The sequence below is a fragment of the Apium graveolens genome, chromosome 9 (assembly GCF_009905375.1).
Source record: "Apium graveolens cultivar Ventura chromosome 9, ASM990537v1, whole genome shotgun sequence".
NCBI classification, from domain to species: Eukaryota; Viridiplantae; Streptophyta; class Magnoliopsida; order Apiales; family Apiaceae; genus Apium; species Apium graveolens.
The window spans coordinates 255,402,810-255,425,243 of NC_133655.1; the positions used below are offsets into that span (position 1 = coordinate 255,402,810).

A 22,434-nucleotide genomic window follows, 5' to 3' on the forward strand; every position below is an offset into this window, starting at 1 on the left:
AGGACGTTTTATGTATTAATTATATTAATTTGCGGGTGGCGTGAAGATCAAGAAGCATACTAAATAGACTAAAACTTAAATAAGACAGGAATCAAAATAGGATTCTGCTCAAAATAGAAGTCTGCGACTATATTAATAATCTTTATTAATAAGGGAATATATATAAGTGAAATCAAAAGTTGATGGTACCAAAAATTGGTGAAACCAAAATTATGTGTACTACTTAAAAAGGGGTTTCCCTTATTAATAAAGGTTATTAAAGCAATGTAATTGTAAATTAATAATAACTTTAGTAATAAAATAACTCATTACTCACCTGACAAAAATATATTTCATTACTCAAAATTTATTTGACAAAAACTCAAAAAAATTGCTCAAACTCTCTATTCAATATACATGTTAATGTTTAGTTTACTGTTTGTGAACATAACCTGTTTCAGGTTACCAGGCACGAATAAGAAACTATGTAATTTGTTTAATAAGATATATTGGAACACTGTCATCGGTAATGTTTTGCATGAAAATTATATATATTTATAAACAATCAACTATATACATGAAATGTTAGCATAATATTTATCAATAAAAAAAAAATTGCAGTGCACACAGACCCGTATTTTGCACGGGTTATTACGCTAGTTAAGAACAGAACATGAGCGCAGATATACGAATATATGCCTCCACAGACATCCTTTTTAGCAAGAGATCCTTTTTAGCAAGAGAGACTGGACAGTTTACAACAGAAAATGGCCCTGGGTGACTATAAATACATCCATGATAATTAAATCTATCCATACAATTACAAGCCTCAAAAAGGAACTACATCACCTTCCATTGATTAAACAAAATATTTCAGCCAAAACTTCACCCCAGCCTAGTACTTTTTTCTGCTATACAGCTTTCTTTCTATACCGTCATTTTACTTTGTACAAAAGGAGGCCAACACCCCCCTGTGTATAAATAGAAGTGTACACAATCTAGTTCTGCTAATTGTAGAGAGAAAACAACGGCAGCGCCCCGTGTTCATCAAGTTGGCTACTTCCTCACATACCAAATCTTGAACCACAAGATGCAGGTGATATGGGAACGCCTTTACTTCACCGACTGGCGACTGCCATTATATACAGGAAGCAAATGTCACCTTGCTCTCCATACTCTTTGCATGCTTCCAACCACTGTCCACGCCAGCTCTCTTGGGATGACCTCTTTAGATGTAGCACAAAATTCACAATCCTTTTACAAAGAGAATAGACATCCAAAACCAATTTCCAATTTAGGATTTCTAAAGATCAAAGCTTTCCCAATAAAAGAAGGGATGCAATAAACTCATTGTTCTGTTTCATTATCAAGATCACCCCCGTTTAACTGAAGGTGACTTCAACTTTTCATCTGGTATCGTCCATGAAAGTAAATGCCCACCAAAATCACCACTTAACAACTGTTTAAGATCGCCTGTAAGGTGAAGGGCCGTGACAGGATGCTTGTGAAACTTTAGTACTTTGTGAAGTATTAATCTGTACTCGGGCACTTTACCACTCAAGCCTAGCCCTCCCGTGGGATTGCTAGTAGGGTTGCTTTTAACTGAATCCTCATCAGAGATATGAACCATTTCCCAAACCTTTACTGCTCCACTCTGGTGGCCTGATACATACCAATTAATATCCAACCAATCAGAAAAGGTAAAACTGGTGACAGCAAGAATGAAATCTGATGGAAGTTGTGATGTATTAACCACCGCAAGACAGTCCCCGTTAATGCTCCAAACAGCAAGCATAACGCCAGCTGCTGTCACAATCTGACCCGTCAAGTCATTCACATATATGGCTGATACTGGTGAAGGAAACTCTGGAAGCTGCCTAACAAAAATTAAAGAGCTAAGATCCCATAAAATAACTGTACAATCATCTGATCCGCTCACAATCATCATGTAAGGCTGGCTGACATGAACACAAGTAATTTTGCCAGTATGGGCACTAAGTGACTTTTCCAAGTGCAGCCTTTGTAATGTACGAGGACCATAATTGCTAATTCTCCAAACACATAGCAACCCATCATCTGCGCCAGTAACCATGACCTGGCCATCATGACTAACACTGACACACTGGATCTGGTCACCACTGTGAAGATTTTCATGAGTGGATAGTAGTCTATCTTGATCATAGCTGAGAAATCTCAAGCTACGATCTGGAAAACCCCATGCAACATATTTGGTATAGGTTCTAGGTTTAAGCAAGTTGTTTGCTCCTGCTACAAGAATCTTGTCATTCACTGTCACAATCTGAGATATCGAAGATGAGCTCATGCGAACCTCGTGTGGAACAAGTAGCGTAGAATTTCTAAGTAAATGCAAAGGAAACTTTCTATTAGAACTCCTCTTGATGTGGGGTTTGCGGAATAATTGTTTTGGGGTTTGCCCAAAGTGATTAATTTGTGCGAGAATGGAGGCTTTCATTGCAGGATCGTCAACCGAGTCTATGTCAACACTGCCCTCATATGTATAATGATAGAACACATTGACAGCCTCTTCAGCAGCCTATAGTCAAGAATATAGTTAAAAATAATTAAAAAACAACCCAGTCAAACACAGATTGATTATCAATGGAAACAAGAGAAATAAAGGAGACGAGCAATATGAAAATAGATCCAACCTTTATCCACCACCATGAAGTTATAAATAGATAACACTTCATACTCAATACATCAACAAGCAAAAAGATGACAATTTTTTTCCAAGAAAGTGTGAATTGAAGGCATAAAACATGGTCACATAACAAGAGGGGAAAGGAAACAATCTTATGAAGAATGCAACCATATTTAGTTGCAGGCATGTTGGGGGTGTAAAATTCCAAAATAATCATAAAAATAAATTAATTACATATAAAAACAAACATATATATAAACATCTAATACATATTTATGTAATGTGTACGTCTATGTAATTATAAAAGAAATGAACAGGAGCTAGCCCGTATCCAGTTCCAGTATAAGAAATGTTATTACTCACCTTTCCTCTCTGTTTGAATCCAAAAATGAGGTCTATCCAGTGATGTAGATTATCAGAAACATAATCACTTTCTAATGCTTCCCTATGCTTCCTGATGAACTCCCTAACACTACCTTTGGCCCATGGAGGTAATACAACATCACCAACCTGGTAGAACACACAAAGATGTTACCTTGCTTCATTTTTAGAATGTCGAATCACAATCAAATGCAAAATAGATTCTAAGAAGCAAGAAGATGAGTGATGAAGCATAACATTTTCTCTTAAGTTGATTAAACGTACCTTTTCGCCTGATTGTTTCTCGCCCAAATCGAGGTCAAACCGGTTTTCCAAGAACTCCGGCATATAAAAGAATTCAGGTATCAGTTCTTTAACATCTGAGGTATTGGCTTTACCAGCCGCGCTTTGCCATGTCTCTCGTACACTGTTGAATAGACGGTCAGCATGATCAAACTGTCCACCCTGAAGCTTCTGATTCTCCATACTAAATGGTGGCAATCGTAAAAGATAGAAAAGAACAATGCCTGCACTGGAATAGTGAGACCCGTAATGAAATTTTGGAATCTCTGGATCATCCCAGCTCTCAAACCTGACATAAAAGAGGAGTTTAAAGATAAATGTCAGATGCGTCTGATTTAGCGCGATTCATGTTAAAGAATGTGACTGAGAAGTGGAAGAAAAGCAAGTCCCAAGAGTACAGCCAAAAAACTCAACCTTTTCTTAAATTCCTCTGCCCCTTCCAGAGATTGACAACCCATTGGTTTGTCAAGTTGACGGAAAGCTCTTGAATCCGACAAGTCCAAATCTTCACTTTCATAGTCTGATAAAACCCAAGGAAACACAGGATACTGGGTCAGATCACTGTACCCACGTCCAGCAAGAGTGTTGAGGTGCATGAGGTATTGGAAATTGCTAATTTCTCCATTTTGCCACCTCTTAGAGAAAGATTTCGCCATTATCTTAAAAAGGCGGCTTCCTTCATTGCTTTCTTGTTTTGTTGAACCCATAATTGTTGTGTCCAACCTGATTGAGAATAAATTTTCTAAGTTCAGAATATATTTTCAATTACATATTGAAAGCATTGTAAAATTGGAAAAGAGTGACTAATTGTTTTAAGAATTGGTTTACCATGGAACGAATAATAACAAGTAAAAACAAAGACTGAAATCAAGTGAGAGAAGTGAAAACAAAAACTTCTGTAAGCTAATATAAATATTGCATGCTGGATTCCACTTCCAAGAGGTGATGACTGATGAAAAACTAACAAAAAATAAAAAACTATTGTCTGTCTTTTCTACGTATGCTTTGAATATTATGGGAAGCATACAATAAGTAAAAGTGAATTAGGATATGCAATATAAAGACATTCAATATGACATCAACAATTAGTGTGTGTGTTCGTCCCTAGAGAGAAGCAAGTCTCTGTGAGTTGCGATTGTAGCACACCTTTAATTCCAAATGTAAATCATAAAGATAAGATACAATGCATGCATCCTGCAAAATGAAACTAAAAAACTGGGATATATTATTGAGAATGAAGTAGCATACATGCTGTTTCTCGGCAGATTCATCGCCACCAAATTTTTGAAAACTTCTTCCCTCTCCTTCTTATGGAAAACAAGGAGATCGTTGCAACCATCCATGCTGAAAACCTCAATAGCAACTGGACGTAGCTGGTAATCACGCTTCAACATCTCATGGACACTGTTAAGCTTCCACATACGCCAAAGATGAGGTACATTACCACTACTACAAATCTTTTCCTTTCCCCATGCACCACCATTATATGCCCATGCTCTTCCGCCAGCATACGATTTCATGGAAACACCCCAGGATGAAGTAGACTTTCCCTGTGAATCCACACTGCAAGAGAAATCTTTCTTTACACCTAATGCCCGGTCAATAACAGAGAGTTCATCTTCACCTTCCTTTTCACATATGCACCCGGACTCATCAATGTAAAAATTCTCTATGACATACAAACATAGCTCTCCAACAAGAAAAATACCATCATGTTTGTCAAGACCTACAACCCTTTCACAGTTATATCGATACTTTATCTTCTCAAGTGGCTCCAGATAAGGTCTAACCAGAAATTCTCCGTTATCATTCAGATCCTTATCAGATTTTTCTTCCGTCAATTTCACTTCCTCTGTCCTTATTGCAGGCGGCTGCACTGGAGATTCTAGGTCAGATTTCTCTAGTATACCCTCTGCTGTGGGAATGTTCAGCGCATTAGGCTTGACACCAATCTCAGCTCCAGACTGAATACTTGCTTCATATATACTGCTGTCTCGGTCATCGTTCCAACCTGTCCTACTTGAAGCTGCATCTCTGGCCTCATCTGATTCTTTGAAGACTGATTCATCATAGAGCTCGCTCCCAAAAGATTCATTCTTCACATTTTCATTCAGAACATTAAAGAAGTAATCAGTATCATTATCAGAAGCATTTGGTTCATTCTCAATCTTCTCTTTGGACAGCTCTAAATCCCCTAATTCAAATTGTCCACTGAGCACATTTTGTATCGTATCGATCTTAAGTTTGCATCGCTCAAGCTTTTTGCGCATACGGAAAGGACCCTCAATGGGACAGAGCTGCCAGTCAGGATCTTCATCTGTAACAGTTTTACGTGTTGGGAATATTCCTCTTTCATGTACAAGTTGTTGGAGATGTGTTTGCCACTCACTTTCTGCATGAAGCACCCATCCATATTTATCTTGACGAACAACTCTTAGTTCAGTGGACATTGCATCACGAACCAATTCAAGTGCAATCCTACGTTCATTTATCTGCTCCCAGTGCCTGAAATCTAATTTTGAGGAGTCCCTTGATTTTCTACTAATTTCCCTTTTACGACGACCATCCAAGCCTTTTATTCGGACCCCAGGAAACTTTGCTGATCCGGTAATATACTGCATCCACATAATGGAACCACATTGTTCCAATACCTTATTGATATCCTGTTCAGAACCGTGGAACCACTTAAAAAATGTAGACAGATTCTCAGTCAGAAGTTTGTCAAATCCACCATGCAATACATCAACATGTGGCCCTTGGTTTCGCTTGGAAACCAATAATTCCTCAAGAGCAGCCCTGCGGTGAAGCAGAAGATACTTGAGTATATCAACTGCCATGTTTTGTACATTCTGTCTCTGGTCGAAGAGTAGAGAGACTAGGTTAATGCACAGACAACAATTTAGATCAGTATCAATATTACTGGGACAGAATATAATCCGCCTATTGGCTACTAACAGCTGTAACACTGTGCTTATATCAACCCCGGTATCCTCAAGTGATGAATTGAAGGACAATCTCTTCTTTGCTTCATTTTGCAAACTTAAGTGTACAACAAGATCATCTTCTCCAATGGTGATCAAAAACAATGGAAGGAAACAGTACAATATCATGCGATTCATATTTTTAAGGATAGAATACACATAACCATCCAGCTGCCTACTTCCTCTTGTAATTGACAAAAGTAATTTTCCGGCTGGAGGTGCTTCCTCAATGCGACCATCTTTATTTGCCAGCTGTAATAGAGAAAGCAAGAACTCTAATGTTCTCAATACACCACCAGGCTTAGGAAATGCACCCATATATACACGATCGACTATCAACCAACACAAAGCATCTAAGTTTAGTGACCACCGGCCCTTGTCTAGCTTTTTGTCGTTTTCCTCGTCGTCGCGCAAGAGACGCCTTTCAACAAAGTTCATCAGTCTACCAAGGCATAATCCCTGAAATACTAACACAGACTCGGCATCTATATATAAAGGAACGCTCTCCAATATATTTTCAATAATTGGGGTCGCTTTCAATTGCTCGGTCACAAAATCAGAAAGAACTTCTGCCATGAAATCCAAAAGAGCAGTGGCTCCAGCAGAACAAGGACCACCACCATATCCAGAATCATCCATTTCAATAAGCAACCCAGAATTAATTGCCAAATAATCATTTGGAGCAGTTGAACCATGGGAACTGGACTTCGGATCCGATGAAGCATCATGTTCAGTCGCAGATATATATGATTCTATGGAAGGAGCCCCTGATAGAGCTCTAAGTTCACTGTGACTGCCACCACCCAACCAGGATGTCAAAGCAAGAACAGGGGACGATGAAGTTGTCAGTGACATCTTGGAATGAGATGTCTCTGATAACATGGGTGAATCATATGAATTCTGGGGTGTAGAACTTTGGGAATCCGTTAGGTGAATAGAATTTAATTTGTCTTTGATATCAGGTAAACTGATTTCATTACTGCTTGGAGTGGGAGTAGATATATGGTCAATTGCTCCACCTTCTGAACTGAGAACAGCTTGTACATCTTCTTTCGCTGGTTCTACTGTTTCCTGGTTGAATCCGGATCCTTTTTCTGATTTATCACCTGGCATTTCACTTGAGACAGTGGGCATCTCATCAGAACTTGTACTAGCCTGCCCCTTTGAAAAGCTTCCCACACTTATGGAGGTTTTATTAGACTGTTCTTGTTCATGAGGAAGACTAGAGTAGGTATTCTGGGAGCTACTGGAATCATCACAGTCATTTAAATTCTTGTCTTCTGTCTTTACAGATAGTTCTTTGGTGATCTTGATGGCATGAGCAGCCCTGCATTAAACATAAATAAAAAATAAAATTTCAGAGGATATAATTTAACACACCTAGATTGTCAAGCATATATTTGTTACAAAAAACAGAGAAACTTGTGCTATGTACATAGAAATACAAACGGACCTAACACAAGAAAAATAAAGCTCAACGCAGCTCTCAAGGTATTCTACACGTCTGAAAATAGCAGAAAATGCAGGACACATTTTTGCTAAATCGACCAAAAACCTCAGGACCGCAGTTGCGGAAGCAGGAGCTGATGCCTCTCCACCCATCAGCCGAGCTGCATAGGTTTTGTGCATCAGAGCTTCACCTTGAAGGTCTCCGGCAATGTCTATATTACCATCTACAAGCTCTGCGACAAGTCCAGCACTGACCTGTGAAAGATTCCCAGTTTGGTTGGCACGCATTGATTGCATAAACACCCTATCAAATGTAGACTTGGCCATCGAAAGAACCGATTCCACTAACTCTACAAATTTTAGTTCTCCATAGTTCCCATCGTTAGGCATAAGAGCATGGAAGTCAATCATACGAACTTCAGGCAGTCTTGGATATACAGGCTTTCCAAATATCAGACAGAACAAAATATAATAAATATCTGGAGAATCGTAGAAACTCCTGAGCACCCTTGACAAACCTTGATATCCACCACTGGTACGAAATTTAAGTGCAAATGTAGGTGAAGAAGCAAGGCACACACCAAGAAGTGTCATGATCCATCTCATACTTGTAGGGTGAACAGCTTCATCAAGAAAGTAAGTTATCAACTTCGACGAAACAATTTTATGCCACTGCTCAAGTAACTCCTCAAATATAATAGTCACCTGTAGATCAATTAACATTTCAAGCAACATATTTCTTACAATAACGTGCTTCCCCATAGGTTCTCGTGTAATTTGATGACGTGAAGTCAACTCAGGAGGATCGAAAGTCATAACAACAAATCTCACCACATGTTCCAGTTCAGAAGCTAGAAAACCATCTTCCAAAATGACTCCAAGAAGTACTACTAATTTCTCTAAAACAGGAACTTCAACATCACCTCGCTGCAGTGTCACCAATAGATGTTGAACAAGGTTGATCCGACGCAGAATTGTAAGATTATGATTCCGATACCAATGCATAGATACCAGATTTTCGAGAAATCCCAGAAGAGAAATTTGGATTGGAATTTGGGCCATTACCCATAGGGTCCAGTCTAGCAAGACATGCTCGACCATATCAGCATTTGATAATACAATGCACCTTGATGTTTCCGTTCCCATGTCAGCATTTTCAAGTTCTGAAATATGGCTGAAAGAATCTTTGGTTGCAGAAAAATCATCCATTTCGCCATGAGATCCAACTGAGGAGAACTCATCACGAAACTTCGACAAACTTAGATCCTCAAGATTATTATGATTAACAGTTGTAGCAGGTGACAGAACATTTTGGGCATGTTCCAGCTTCTTTGGCTCAGAAAAAGAAGCCTCGCATGCAGCAATCTGGAAAAATATCTCAAGTGAACGCATATCAAACAGTGACATCTTCCGATGCAGAAAGAGACTCAGCAAGTGATATCCTCTATTTGTTTGCATTTCTCTCAAATTCTGAGGATTCTGATGAAGTGCACATGCGAGTAATGTCAGTGACATGTTCAACATATCCCTTGTCTCGGCAGCTTCAACAAGAGCTAAAACAACAGCCATCCCACCCACTGGACCAATGCCATCACCAATAACATATTGCTTACAGACATAAATATCTCCATGAAGACGTCCAAAGCGAGGTATACCTTAAAGGACAAAAATTACAATGAAAATCAGAGCAATCCTACTGTCTAGCTTAAAATAGAAAAAAGAAAAGTTAAAATTAGCTAATCGGTGAAGCAGAGTTATAAACAAAAAGTGGGCCCCAGTTAGGGTAATCAAAGATAATACAACGCACCTCCTATGGGAGAAGCAGCAGCTGATACAGGATCAACTAGATTCAGCATTGACATTGCTCCAGATGCTCGAAAAGTTTCTGTGCACGTCCCATCAAATGCAAAAATAAGCTTCTTTCCTGATAGCTGTAAAGAGAGGTTTCCTAGCCTTTCCATATCCCAAACAATTCCACTTCGATCAGCCTTCATGTTACCTTGCCTGACAGCATTATCAGGCCTTTGGGTATTAGAAGACAATGGTAATTCAGTATCTAAAGAATCTAAAATCGCCATGCTACCCCCACCACAAGCCTGACTCGGTACAAATCTTAAAAGATTTGTATCTTGGAAGAGACCCCTGTATCCTCTACCCAAAATGTACATGAAACAAACAGAACCTGGTGTGAGAACCTCTTCAAAAAGATAGCAACAACGGAGTTTCCATGATAAGTCGCTGATCCTTGCACAAGTCACTGGCGTCCCAATTGTTACCTGCAGAGCTTTCCCAGCTGGAGATGGTGAATATCCTAGTTTACCAGTATGACTAAGCTTTCCATTAAGATAGACATGGGCAACACTAGCTTGGAATAGTCCAGCCAAAGCATTTGGTTTGCTGTGGACAACTGCTAGGTGGTGCCACCTCCCTTCTTCCATCTCTAAACCCGTAAATGACAGTGCAGAAGAATTGCTCGTTGCAAGGGTCAAACTACCATCCTCTTGAAGACAAAGTTCTGCATAAAACGTATTACCACTGTCTGCTGCACCAACAGAAAATATGTGAAGTACATTTGGCCCATTATGCTGGCTAATATTCTGGTTTTGCTTTTTAGAAAACCCAGCCTGGGACATATCACTATCCTTTGCATGTGATTTTAAGAGATTGCTGTATTGAAACCAGCATACAAAAGAATAACCAGCAGCAGGAGGCCAAGATCTTTCCCCCATAGACACTTGTATTGAAGCATGTCCAATCTTGCTCATGTCCATCTGCATAAACGGAGCAAGAGATACATTTTCTGAAGCAATATCTTCCATAAGAACTAACCGTTCCATCATGGCAACAAGAACATGGCCTGAATTCATCAGCCTTGTCTGCAGGATGTATCTAACAAGCACACGAAATTCTGATGCTGACAACCTGAAAACAAATTAGGTCACGTGATTGGAAGCAATAATACTAGTTATAAATAGTTATATTTATAATAAAGTTTACACGCGGTACCTATATGCCCCAAGAACCTCAACAATCTTGAGAGTATAGGAAAGTAATGGTGAGGATACAGTCAGGAATGGATGTATGATCTCCAACAAAAGTTCGACGCAGCCTATCCACAAATCAATGTAAAGATATAAGGTATATTATCTGAAAACAAAAACCAAAGGAAATGCTTGCAATCTAATTTGCACCTGCAGATGTAAGGTTTTCCTGATTAAAAGGTCCAGCACAAGCCAGCTTTTGGATAAGATCGAGAACTTCTAGCTGCACTTTTGGAGTAAAGAGCAGCAGTGAACGTAAGACCACCCTAATTGCACCAGCATTATAAACACGTTCCTTACTGGGGAAAAAAGTGCCTGATGGAGTAACTAGATAAAAACTAGCAGAACCGTTCTCAATCGGTTCAGAAGGTGCAGCATTTTCTGATATTAAGAATGGAGGAATAACAATCTCAAGAGCAAGTTCAAATAACAATTGTATTACTTGCCTCTCACACTCAACAGAAATTAATCCAGACTCCGACAAAAGATCATAGAAAGTCTGGGATGAAATAACGGCATGCAACTTTGTCCGATTAACGGCACTATTGCACACCCCAACTGTCATCAAACGTAGCAGATATGTAAATAACTTAACTGTCAGGTTAAATCGTTTTGCTTTCCCTTCATTATTCTGAAAACCATGAAGCGCTGTAAGTAAAAGAGAAAACCCGGTCGCTTCACCGAACACTCTTTGTGCTGAGTTATTAGCACCTAGGATGCGCCACAAGGCTCCATAGATTTCGCACTTTGCCTCATCTGGAAGCTTGTATTGAGATCCTGAATCAGTTGTAACCATACCACTCTTTGATACCTCAACCAACACTCCCAACTCTTCTGGATGAGCCTGAAAAAATTGGTTAAAAGCTATCAACTAGTAGGAGGATGAAGGACAACAAAAGAGTTGGATCTTATAGAATTATTTAATTGAATAACATGATCTCAGTATTTATTCTTGATTTTAGCATTTACTTAAAAATAACATATTCTATCAGTTGCCCGCTTTTCAAGTAAACTATGAATAATAAAATGCTTCTTCCACAGCTGATAGTATTAACATTTTAAAGCATATAGATTTTGTAAAAAACAATGGTTAGATATTAGTCACCGTGTTGTATGCATTAAGAATTCCACACAATCCCAATGCCGGTAACACTGCCATGTTAGCATATCAAGGTAACACCCAACGTGATTTTATATATATATATATATATATATATTTTGTTCATATAGTAATAGATTATGTTGGCTAAGATAATTATGGGCATGTTTGTCTTCCCACTTATAAGCTACTTCTGGCCTATAAGACCGTAAGTACTTATCTCGGACTGTTTGTCGACTCAACTTATAAGTTGAATTTACAACTTATAAGTTGATAAGTTGAATGTTAGTGCCTGTTTGGCCACTCCCGTTTAAGTTACTTATTGGCTTAAGCCAATAATTACTTATCGACGAGTGTTTGTCGTCCCAACTTATAAGTTGAATTTACAACTTATAAGCTGATAAGTTAAATGTTAGCAACGACGTACTTTTTCTTAACTTATTTTTGATTTTTCGTTTTTTTTTTTAATTTTTGTTTTAAAATTTATGTTTTTACATGTCTTTCTAATTTAAAATTTACGAATTAAGATAATTATATTTGAAAATTATTTATTTAGCTCAGTTAAGTAAAAAATATTCTGACATTTAATCAAACACTTATTTAACTTATAAGTATTTATCTACTTATCACTTATAAGTCTCTTATTCATTTTAAGTAATAAGTTATTTATTTTAAGATTTCCCAAACGGGCACTTATTAACGACGTACTTTTTCTCAACTTATTTTGATTTTTCACTTTTTTATTAATTTTAGTTTTTAAATATATGTTTTTGAATGTTAAGTTAATATAAAAATCATGAATTAAGATAATTATATTTAAAAATCATTTATTTAAATTCATTTAAGTTAAAAAAAAAATTGACTTGTAAGTAAAATTAACCAAACACTTACATAATTTATAGGTATTCATCTACTTATTACTTTTAAGTCACTTATTAATTTTAAGTCATAAGTTACTTATTTTAAAATTTCACAAATGGGCACATAATGTTTAATGTGAAGTCAATCCATTAGATTAGGTGACAGGTATATGAACAAAAACTTGCCATCGCCTTCAGCTGGTTTCTAGAAGATGACAAATTTAATACTTTGAATGAGAGACACTAGCTAACGCCTAAAGATATAAGATCAACACACACAAAAGACTTCTACCGGCTGAAGGGAAAATGTAAAATAAGATAATAGAAAGTAAAGAAATTTTGGAGATTCGAGTTTGGTATCCATACTTGATGTGAACGAGAAATTAATAAATTAATTTGTGTATATTAATACGTTACTATTCACGAATAAAATTAGTTATAATTTGATTAGGTATATTAGTTTATTTTAAGCATGTCTATACATGAGGAACATTTTAAATAATAGTAGTAGAATGTAGAATAATAGAAGGATTTGTTTCCTTTAGTAGATATAAATAAGGATTTATTTTCTTTAAATTAGAAAATTAATCGGCTTACAAGTAAAATTTTATCTACATAACCTCTTGTAATCTTTCTTTCTTAGATAGATGACGAATATTAGGAATTGATTTATATTATATAAACCTGAGAATTTATTTGTGACCACAACGCCTCTGTGGAGATAGGTTTTGTCCCTCTTTAAACCCTTTTTTCTTACTCCGTGCTACATCAACTAGTATGTGAGCCAGGTTCCTCATACTTTTGGAATTAACCTAATTTCTTTTCTACCCAATTTTTAGCCTCACCCATTCTTTAAAGTTCATTAAGAAATCGATGTTGCCAGCCCTCAAACAAAACGTCTCGCCCTGACGATGTTAAAGATAGTTTAAACAAATCCTGTTGGCTTGATTATTCCTAGATGATTTCTAAGTGATGATTGCTTGTTTAGATGGGAATATTTGGAGATCAATTGAGGATAGCACAAGCTGTAACCTCTTTCAATCAACTTAAAAAGGTATATTTGTGCACCATCTGGTATATGGAGAATGCTTAACACTGATACTTTCAACTATTCCAACATAACCGCCTCAACTTCTTTTGTTTGAGATAGTTAAAAATTCAAAAGTAATGGCCCTGCTCTATAATCAGAACAGAATACTGGAGCTTGTACATTATGGCGAAAAAAACTTAAAACATGCAAAGACAAATTGACATGCACAGCCTGGACAGCTGTGAACTTAAACTAATTTACAAAGACTTACTTTAAAAATTAAAAGCTGCCCTCAAGCAAAAAAAAAAGTACCATTAGAGAACAGACCAAAAAGGATGGAAACCAAACCTGTGAACTGTCCTCGATAATCAAGCAAGACAACGCCCGAAGAACTCCAGGACGGTGTATATCAGATATCAAGAAAGGAAGAGTAGCCATTACACCACTAGCAGAACGAAACGATGCTTGATTTGCTTCTGCTTTCTTCAACAAGGACACCAAGCAATCCCATGCCACTGCAATAGTTCCCTCAACTTCGAAGAGTGGAAATTTTCCAGAACCCAATTCTAGTAGTTTCGGTGAAGAAAGAATTGCATCTTTGCTTTCCATGTGTTTCTGTAAACTGCTCGAGCTGGGATTCCTCTCCAGATGATTTACTTCACTGCTATCTTGGTCTAATCCCAAGAGATACTTGTGCTGTTTCAAATCATCTAAAAGAACTTCCATCACTCCAACCTCTCGCAAGACTTTCTTGTACTGCTGATCAAATGATAACAGCTTCACAAAGAATGACAAAATAGTGAATTTTAAGTCAGATGTTATGGGCTGCTGTAGCAAGCAGCAGAGTGAAAGCAATTCTTGTTCTGGTATGCAGTTGACAACAGTTACTGCATACTCAAGAATTTTCAAGATTATTTCTTGCAAAGCTGAAGGAAAGCCGGCCATATTAAGGATTAACAAGGGCACTGTCCGCAACTGCTGACATAATTTGTAGTTGTCGAGATGACTTGAAAAAATCTTAAACATTCTGTTTAGTACTTCCCCTTGCAATTCCGTACTATCTGCTTTAAGAAAAATGTCCTGCAACATCTGAACAGCTTCCAGGTCTTTAACTTTGTATTTGTCCTTCTCCCAAGTTTCGTCCACAAATCTATCAGAAGATGAATTACGTTTCCTGCCATGGCCACTTGGCTTAATATGAGAATTTTTTAGACCTTTAAATCCAGAAGATCCACTAGTATCAGCAAGACCTGTTTGTGCCAAATTAACAATTGCATCCAGCAACCTAGAGAGAGATGGAGATAGATGTTGAGGCGAAGAACCTCCATTATTCCCCTTCACAGCTTGCTTTTCGGCATCACAAGAGTCATGCAAACTCTGAGGAGAGGATGTTTGTTCAGAGAAAGTGTACGAGTGTGCTGCTTGAGAGCCCTGATCCTTCGAAAGAACTAATGCAAACTGGACTAGAAATTGATAGCCATGAGCATTATGGATATCTTCCCGCAGCAGGATACCTTTGGCGTCTAAAATTTAAAAGCAACTAGAATTAGCAAATGAAATTAGAAGTAGAGACTAAGAACTTAAGAGTATGCATATCAAAAACACTAGAATTATCCACGGAAAGATAATTTCAAGGCACTATAACAAAGCAGGACAAGGAAATCTTAAGGGAATAAAGAAGCACAACAAACTCAGACAAACTATTTACAAGTCACCAAAAGTGAAGTTACGCAATTTACCTTGTCTATACGACAGCTCCACGCACTCAAGCAACATGTCCACAATACCCATTGTATATGCAGCATCGCCGCAATCGGGATTAAAATTCTTCACAGCCGTGAGAAGTACTTTTATCTGCACATGAAGGTGACATTAACCATTTAAAGATGCAACAGTCTATTCAAAACCTTAAAAACCATATAGCTCCATGGCATTAAAATGCAGAAAGAAAAGAGAAAAATAAAAGCTCACATTTTCCTATACCAGGATTAATGATCCCTGTGCTACCAAAATGGTCTTAACTTTTTACTACACTTAATACAACTTATTCCTTATGTTATCCTATGTACTAAATGTTTTCATATTGTACTTCAGTTAATGGGTGTCAGGATAGGGTGGGATTAAATTGTCCTTTCCAAAGGTCCAAACGTATATTCAGAACCTCAAATCAATATAGCTCCCGGCATAAAAATGTAGAAGAAAAAGAAAAAAAACTAATAATTTGCCTGTACTGGGTTAATGATCCCGGGGCTACCAAATTTTCACTAACTTTCTACCACACTTATTAAAAACTTATTCCTTAAGTTATACTATGTAAAATGTTTTCACATTGTAGTTCACCCATGGGAGCCAATAATACCTCTGGATAGGGTGGGATTAGATTACAAATTTACAGTCCCTTCAGATAAGCATAACTGTAGTAACATGATCTGCTTACCAGCTGATGCTTCCGTATGTACTTGCTTGTGGAGCCATTGTCACTAGCCAGGAGAAGTCCAAGTATCTGGAGCAAGAACCAATTAAAGAAAATAAGGCATAAAGCATTTTAATATCTATTGCTTCGTAAAACAGAAACATACCTACACCATAGCCATTGTTCAAAAAATATTGCAATTGAGGGTTACCTGCATTGCATGTCTATGTAGCTGAATATTGTGCAGTGGAACTCGGCCTTCCTTATATTGAGAAAAAACAAAGACAGACCCATTGGCAACCATCTGAAAAAGCAACTGAAGTGAATCGTCTTCAATCAAACTCTGAGCTGCTGATGGATGGCTTGCTAATGCTTTCATAATATGCACAACACTTGCCTCTACCTGCATGAACATGACAATTTTGATACAGTCAAATAATATTTACTACCAAACACAAGTATAAAAATATTTGTATGAGTAAAAAAATAAACAGTAAATATTTTGGACTGTATTGTTAACTGTTAAGGCCATATTTTTCTAATGTTATATTTACAATTTTACATTCCTAAATGCTCAATTCACATTACTAAATTATCACTATAAACTGTTTAGTGCTCTGTTGATGCGAGTAGAAGTTGACAATTACATTCAATTCCCAATTCCATTTAATAGCCCTCAACCACACCAGACTATTTCTATTTTCACGACAAAAAAGGACATAATAAATGGTTTGTATTACAACTGTTGACGATTTCCTGTGCGATTAGCAATGAGAAAATGTACAAAAATCATACTTAAATCACAATGCAAGGGTTTGTATTACAATTCAGTTTGCACTACTATTGATGCAGAAGTAGATTGAGGCATATGAATAGCATTCAAAATTTATTATGTAAAGAAATGCCTCTAGTTATCTGCATTAGTGATGCAGGATGAAAATCGAAAGAATAATATAAAATTTTAGAGAAATAAAAACTATACATCTGACTGATTGAAGATCCAAAATGATAATATCTAATACTCCCTTCAATGGGGCATAGTTAACAAGAAATCATTCTGGAAAAATCCCGAACAAAACAACAAAATAGTGTGTGATCATATCAAATTTCTAAGATCACATTATTCCAGAATTAAGTAAAATATAAGAAGACTTTAAAATATTCTATTTTACTCAAATCATTGAAAAACTGGATATAATCGGATGAAAGAAGATTTTACTCTTCTAGAAAATTCAATCAAAACGAATTAGGAACTTTTAGAAATTAGACTTTTCCAAATGTCAAGTTTGTGCAAATATAGACTCTTTTCTGGGCCTTTTTCAGGATCCAGCTGTTCCGTAACTCTTAAGCTATTGATCCACATGGTATGCCGATTAGAGCAAGCGCGGTTTAAGGCTTTTACCAACAAAAAAATGAAGTAATACAAAGTCAAGGTGGACAAAAACGAGTTACCTCAAGTCTCCGCACGGCTAAATCATCAACTTCTGACATTTGTAACAACTCGGAAGTTGACTTTTCTTTGACTTTCCCCTCATTAGCACCCAAAAGAACATTAAGTATATGAATCATGCAGGATAAAATTCCGGAATCAAGGAGAGATTGCTTATCAATTGGCTGCAGAAAAACAAATGGAAGTAATAAGCTACAATAACATCTAAGAGACTATACCCGAATACATAGCAATTTTAATTGGTTCTTATGGTAGCAGTTAGCTACATACTACAAATATACACGCGGTGACCAAATACTGTTAATTGTACTTATAAGCTTATAAATATACCCCAGATACAAGAATTTCCACTGCATTTAGCAAATTTGAGCCAGGCTGGATTCCATCCTGCAGTATGCATATACAAATGTTTCACACAAAGGACAAACGAGAAATTTTCAAATAGAGAGAGAGAGACAAAAGTGAAGAAAAACAAAGATGTAAGAATCTCTACAAAACCTTGGTCATTTCCGTGAAGAACAACAACAATTTTTCAGCTTCCAAAGATCTTGTCTTACTGCTTAGTTTTAACTTATCAATATCTGTCACGAATGCTCTTCCGACAACGAAAGAGAATATATGCGTCTCTACTAATCTGAAATAAGTAAAACATTGTTAACAGTATAACTGATGGTATTTAGGAAAAAAAACAGTATAACTGATGGATAAACTGTTACCAATATATGGGAAGGAATAACTGAAGTTGCTACTTACAATCAATTATACATGACTGTTATACCATCAAGACCAAGTTTAAAAGTGATAGAAGATATTGGATCCATACTTAAATGATGTAGGACAAGATTGCAGAAAGATCGGTTTATTAAGCAAGATCGATAATAAGAGAACAAGCGATGAATTATACGATTCCTAAGAATAATTAATCAATATTATTCACAAGAAAGTGTATAATCAAAGCTAAGTAATAATGTGGGGGATTACATCACTTATATAAACTATTAAACCCTAGTATTAAACCTAATGGACTAAGGCCCATAAACATTTGGGCTTTATTACAAATAAAGTAGTTAAATAATATACTACTAGCCCCACATATAAAATATAGAGATAAATACATCATTTATCTTTACAATAAATAAATATAAACTAATTAATAACATATATCATTAAATACCATTCCTCAAAAATCCCCACCAAAATTATATATGCTTAAATTATAATTCAAATGAGCTTCTTCGGAACTGAAAGTAAACTTTCTTCATGAACTACACTTCCAAACACTAACAAAACTTTACAATTTCTAGCTTGCTAAGCATTAACAAAATAATAGTAAACATATAAACTAACACATAGTTAGATTGCAATGAAAAAAATAAAATTTTGCCATTACATGATAAAAAATAATGAAGACACAACCCAAATCATATGTGAAGTTTGAGAAAAAATCAAGAGAATATTGATCATAGATTGATAGTAAATATCATGCACAAGAAAGCAAAATTAAGCAATTATGAGAGACAGAGTCTTCTGCGTACATTGTAATTAACTGGCCTACATTACTATGCTGTTTTACTAATCTACAGAAAACTTCTACAGTCCAATTCAACGCCTTTTCTTTCTCCTGCACCAAAATAAGAAAAAACATTGACCTTATTAGTCTTCTCATTCAAGTGCAAAAAAATAAAAGATAATTAAACTTTGGATCATACAACATCAACCTTTTCCGAATTTGATGAACGAAAATCTTCCCAGTACCTCTTGAAGTCCAGCTCCAACTCATGCTTGTCATTGCTTATCGAAGGAAAAACAAAGAACAAATTTAGAAGATAGATTAATACCAAGATATGAGCAAGACTCCAGAAGGAGCCCATCAGATCCTTTTATCATAAAATTAAAAACGCATAATTATGAAGCCTGCAGGTCTTTCTAAAACACATGGTATCTACAAAAGAACTTGAAAGATATAAGCTTGCTGATTTTAAAGGATGGATATTTCTCCTTGACTGCAGATGCTCACTCTACCACACATTATCAATTTAGGATTTGTGTCCCATGATCTTGCTAGCATTAGAGAAAGCATGAAAAATATGGCAAAACACGTAGTTATGGATTAGGTGGTTTTAAGGACTTAATTGAATATGGGATGCAAATGTACAGAGCAAACAAGTAACACGCCCAGCTGTTGAGTATTGGCAGAAACCCGTAAATACAACGCTGGTTCAAAATTTTAAGGGCATCAAATAGAAAAGCAAAGAATGGTGGAAAACAGAAGAAAATAGTTTAGACTGATATTTAAGTTAAAATATTTTAAGTTGAAAATTTGGTATACTTTCCGGCTTTCCTCCGACTCTCTTCGGAGGTGAATTATGATTTCTATAGCCAAACCCCATTAATTCAATACTGAGTTGCGAAGTCATAGACCATAAATTTCTACTCCATAAAGGTTACAAATATACAATCTTGACCTGATACTTATGATTTCCTTTAAGAAGATTATATTCTTAGCTGACAAACAATTATGGCTTCCAATATTAGTCAAGTGTTTAAACTTTACTAACAGCCAGCTTGATTACATGTAAACCAGGAACCAATATTGAGAACTAATTGTTGACTTCATAATGTCGGTAATAGTGTATGCACGTTAAAAATTGCCTCTCCAATCAGCAACTTTGGCTTTACCGACCCAGTGCTCATATTTCATTTTAATGTAAATCCCTGTCATTTTTACTTTTACCATCCCAATACTAGCCAGTAGGCGCAAAAGCTTAGAATATGAATGTCTACAAAGGCCTACAAGACAGATGATGTACAAACCTACGACATTATCGACATAAATCTCATTAACCTGCAATATTATCAACATAAATCTCATTAAATTGCGGAATCTATAACCCGCGGATCCACCCTTCCCAATATTCACATCACTTTCTTTAAATATATATAACTCGCTGAAGCAGCTTTGTATTGAGCTTTATAAATTATTAATTATATTATGGAAGCTTAATATTTTCTTCCATAGGTTAAACGTTATTTTCTAGAATCAGTTTTGAAAAAGAATCTACTGGTTCAATTCTTCTAGTCTTAAAGCAAATGCATAAGTGTTTCAGTCCCTAATAAAAAAACTTGTAAAGGAGCAAGAAAACCATTTTTAACGAGATAATCTATCACATCAACTACAAACAGCCTATGTTGCAAGATTTTTATTTTTTTACAAACCCTTATAAGGGGAACTTTCTAAAACCAACCAATTAAAAAGGAAAACAAACCTTTCACAAAAAGAAAAAAAATATTATCTTCCGACATGTTTCGTTATAACCACTTTAGTAAGAGTCCCTGTGCAATATATTCTTTTCATATCTTGGTTGTTCGAGATTGGTAAATCCTTTAATTAAATGTCAAATACCGAAGAACTAAAAATTACATTAACTAAATTATATTGATATAATGGAGTCCCTTTCTTAGCTCCAAACCAAAATTCAAAAGTCCGTCTAATACAACACATACAACACGATTCTTTCTATCGAACATCCGTGTTTTTAACCTACCAATAAGCTCCCAAATTAGAAACATATTAAAATATTTGTTTATATAAATATGTGTGTGTTTGTGATTTAACTGTGTTAAACTACAATCTAGCAGTTGAACCTGAAAGCAAGATAAACTAATAAGTCATTGATTAACATCTGTAAACTGGTCATCACCTACAGAGACCACAAAAAGAAACCAAACTTGCTTTTTAAACACTTGATCACAACATACCTTAATGAAACAAGTAACATATACAAAACAAAATCAAAACACCAAGTGACCAATTTCCGAAAGTTGGTTGTTGACCATGTGAAACAATCAAACTAGCTTATCAAACACTTGATCATAACTAACACTAGTAAAACAACTGATATATACATAACAAAATCAAAAACACTAATCAAAATAAATAAGTGATCAACTTCCGAAACCAGGTCAACATCTAAGAAAACTACCTAAAACAATCAAACTTGCTTGTAAAACACTCAATCATAACTTAAACTAGTGAAACAACTAACACATACAACATCAAAATCGGAAACAACTCATTCGAATTAAAAAAACAATAGAAATATGTCTAAATTGTAAAACCTTGGAGGAGAGGAGGCAGACAAGTCCTGCGAAGCCAAATCGTAGTCATCATTACTATTTCCTCGTCCGTGAAATGACGAAGGCGAAGCTGAAGAAGTAGGAGAATTAAACGTAGACGAAGACTGCGACTGCGAAAAACCAGCTACTCTTTCTCTAAAGTCTTTAATCAATGAGTTCCATTTCATTGTACTTTTTCTAATAAATCTACTCTCTCATCCGATTAAAACACAACACAATCAATCACAAATATTAATCAATGCAAATTCAATTAGGTCACCGCAATGCGATTAAATTTGAAATTTGAATTCAATCGGAACTACGACTCGTTCGATCCGAGTCGCGATTGAAGATCTGTAGATATATAGATACAGATTGTGTGTGTATAATTTGGTAGTTGATCTGTGAGTGAGAGCTGAATTTGAATATATTTGTTCCCTAATCCCTATAAAAGAGGAAATTAACAAATCGCGGCTGGATTTAATTAGGCGATGACGATGATGATGATTTATATCAGTGTGTGTGCGTGGGTGTGGGTGTGGGTGTGAGATTGTGTGTGTAAATTTTGGTGTTGTGTGTGTCTGTAGAACTGGTGATTTCGGACGACCTCTCCGCGCCTTGTTTCTCGCTCTAAATCTCCAAATGCTCTCTCTCTAGAATTTACGCAAACGAGTACTTTTTTCTATTTACT

General features: G+C 36.2%; 1 protein-coding gene across 1 annotated transcript; it reads right to left on the reverse strand.

The window, feature by feature from the left end:
- Positions 1-733: 733 nt before the first annotated feature.
- On the reverse strand, positions 734-22,434 carry LOC141687086 (protein SPIRRIG). The gene is made up of 19 exons (XM_074492243.1): positions 21,747-22,434; positions 19,346-19,418; positions 19,163-19,248; positions 18,126-18,261; positions 17,958-18,014; positions 17,630-17,791; positions 16,389-16,580; positions 16,202-16,267; positions 15,504-15,618; positions 14,113-15,287; positions 10,926-11,619; positions 10,741-10,843; positions 9,542-10,656; positions 7,739-9,389; positions 4,553-7,612; positions 3,719-4,027; positions 3,287-3,593; positions 3,005-3,151; positions 734-2,533 (listed from the first exon to the last, which is right to left on the reverse strand). Exons 1-19 carry the CDS (start codon positions 21,929-21,931, stop codon positions 1,352-1,354), a joined length of 10,815 nt encoding a protein of 3,604 aa, XP_074348344.1. The 5' UTR covers positions 21,932-22,434; the 3' UTR covers positions 734-1,351.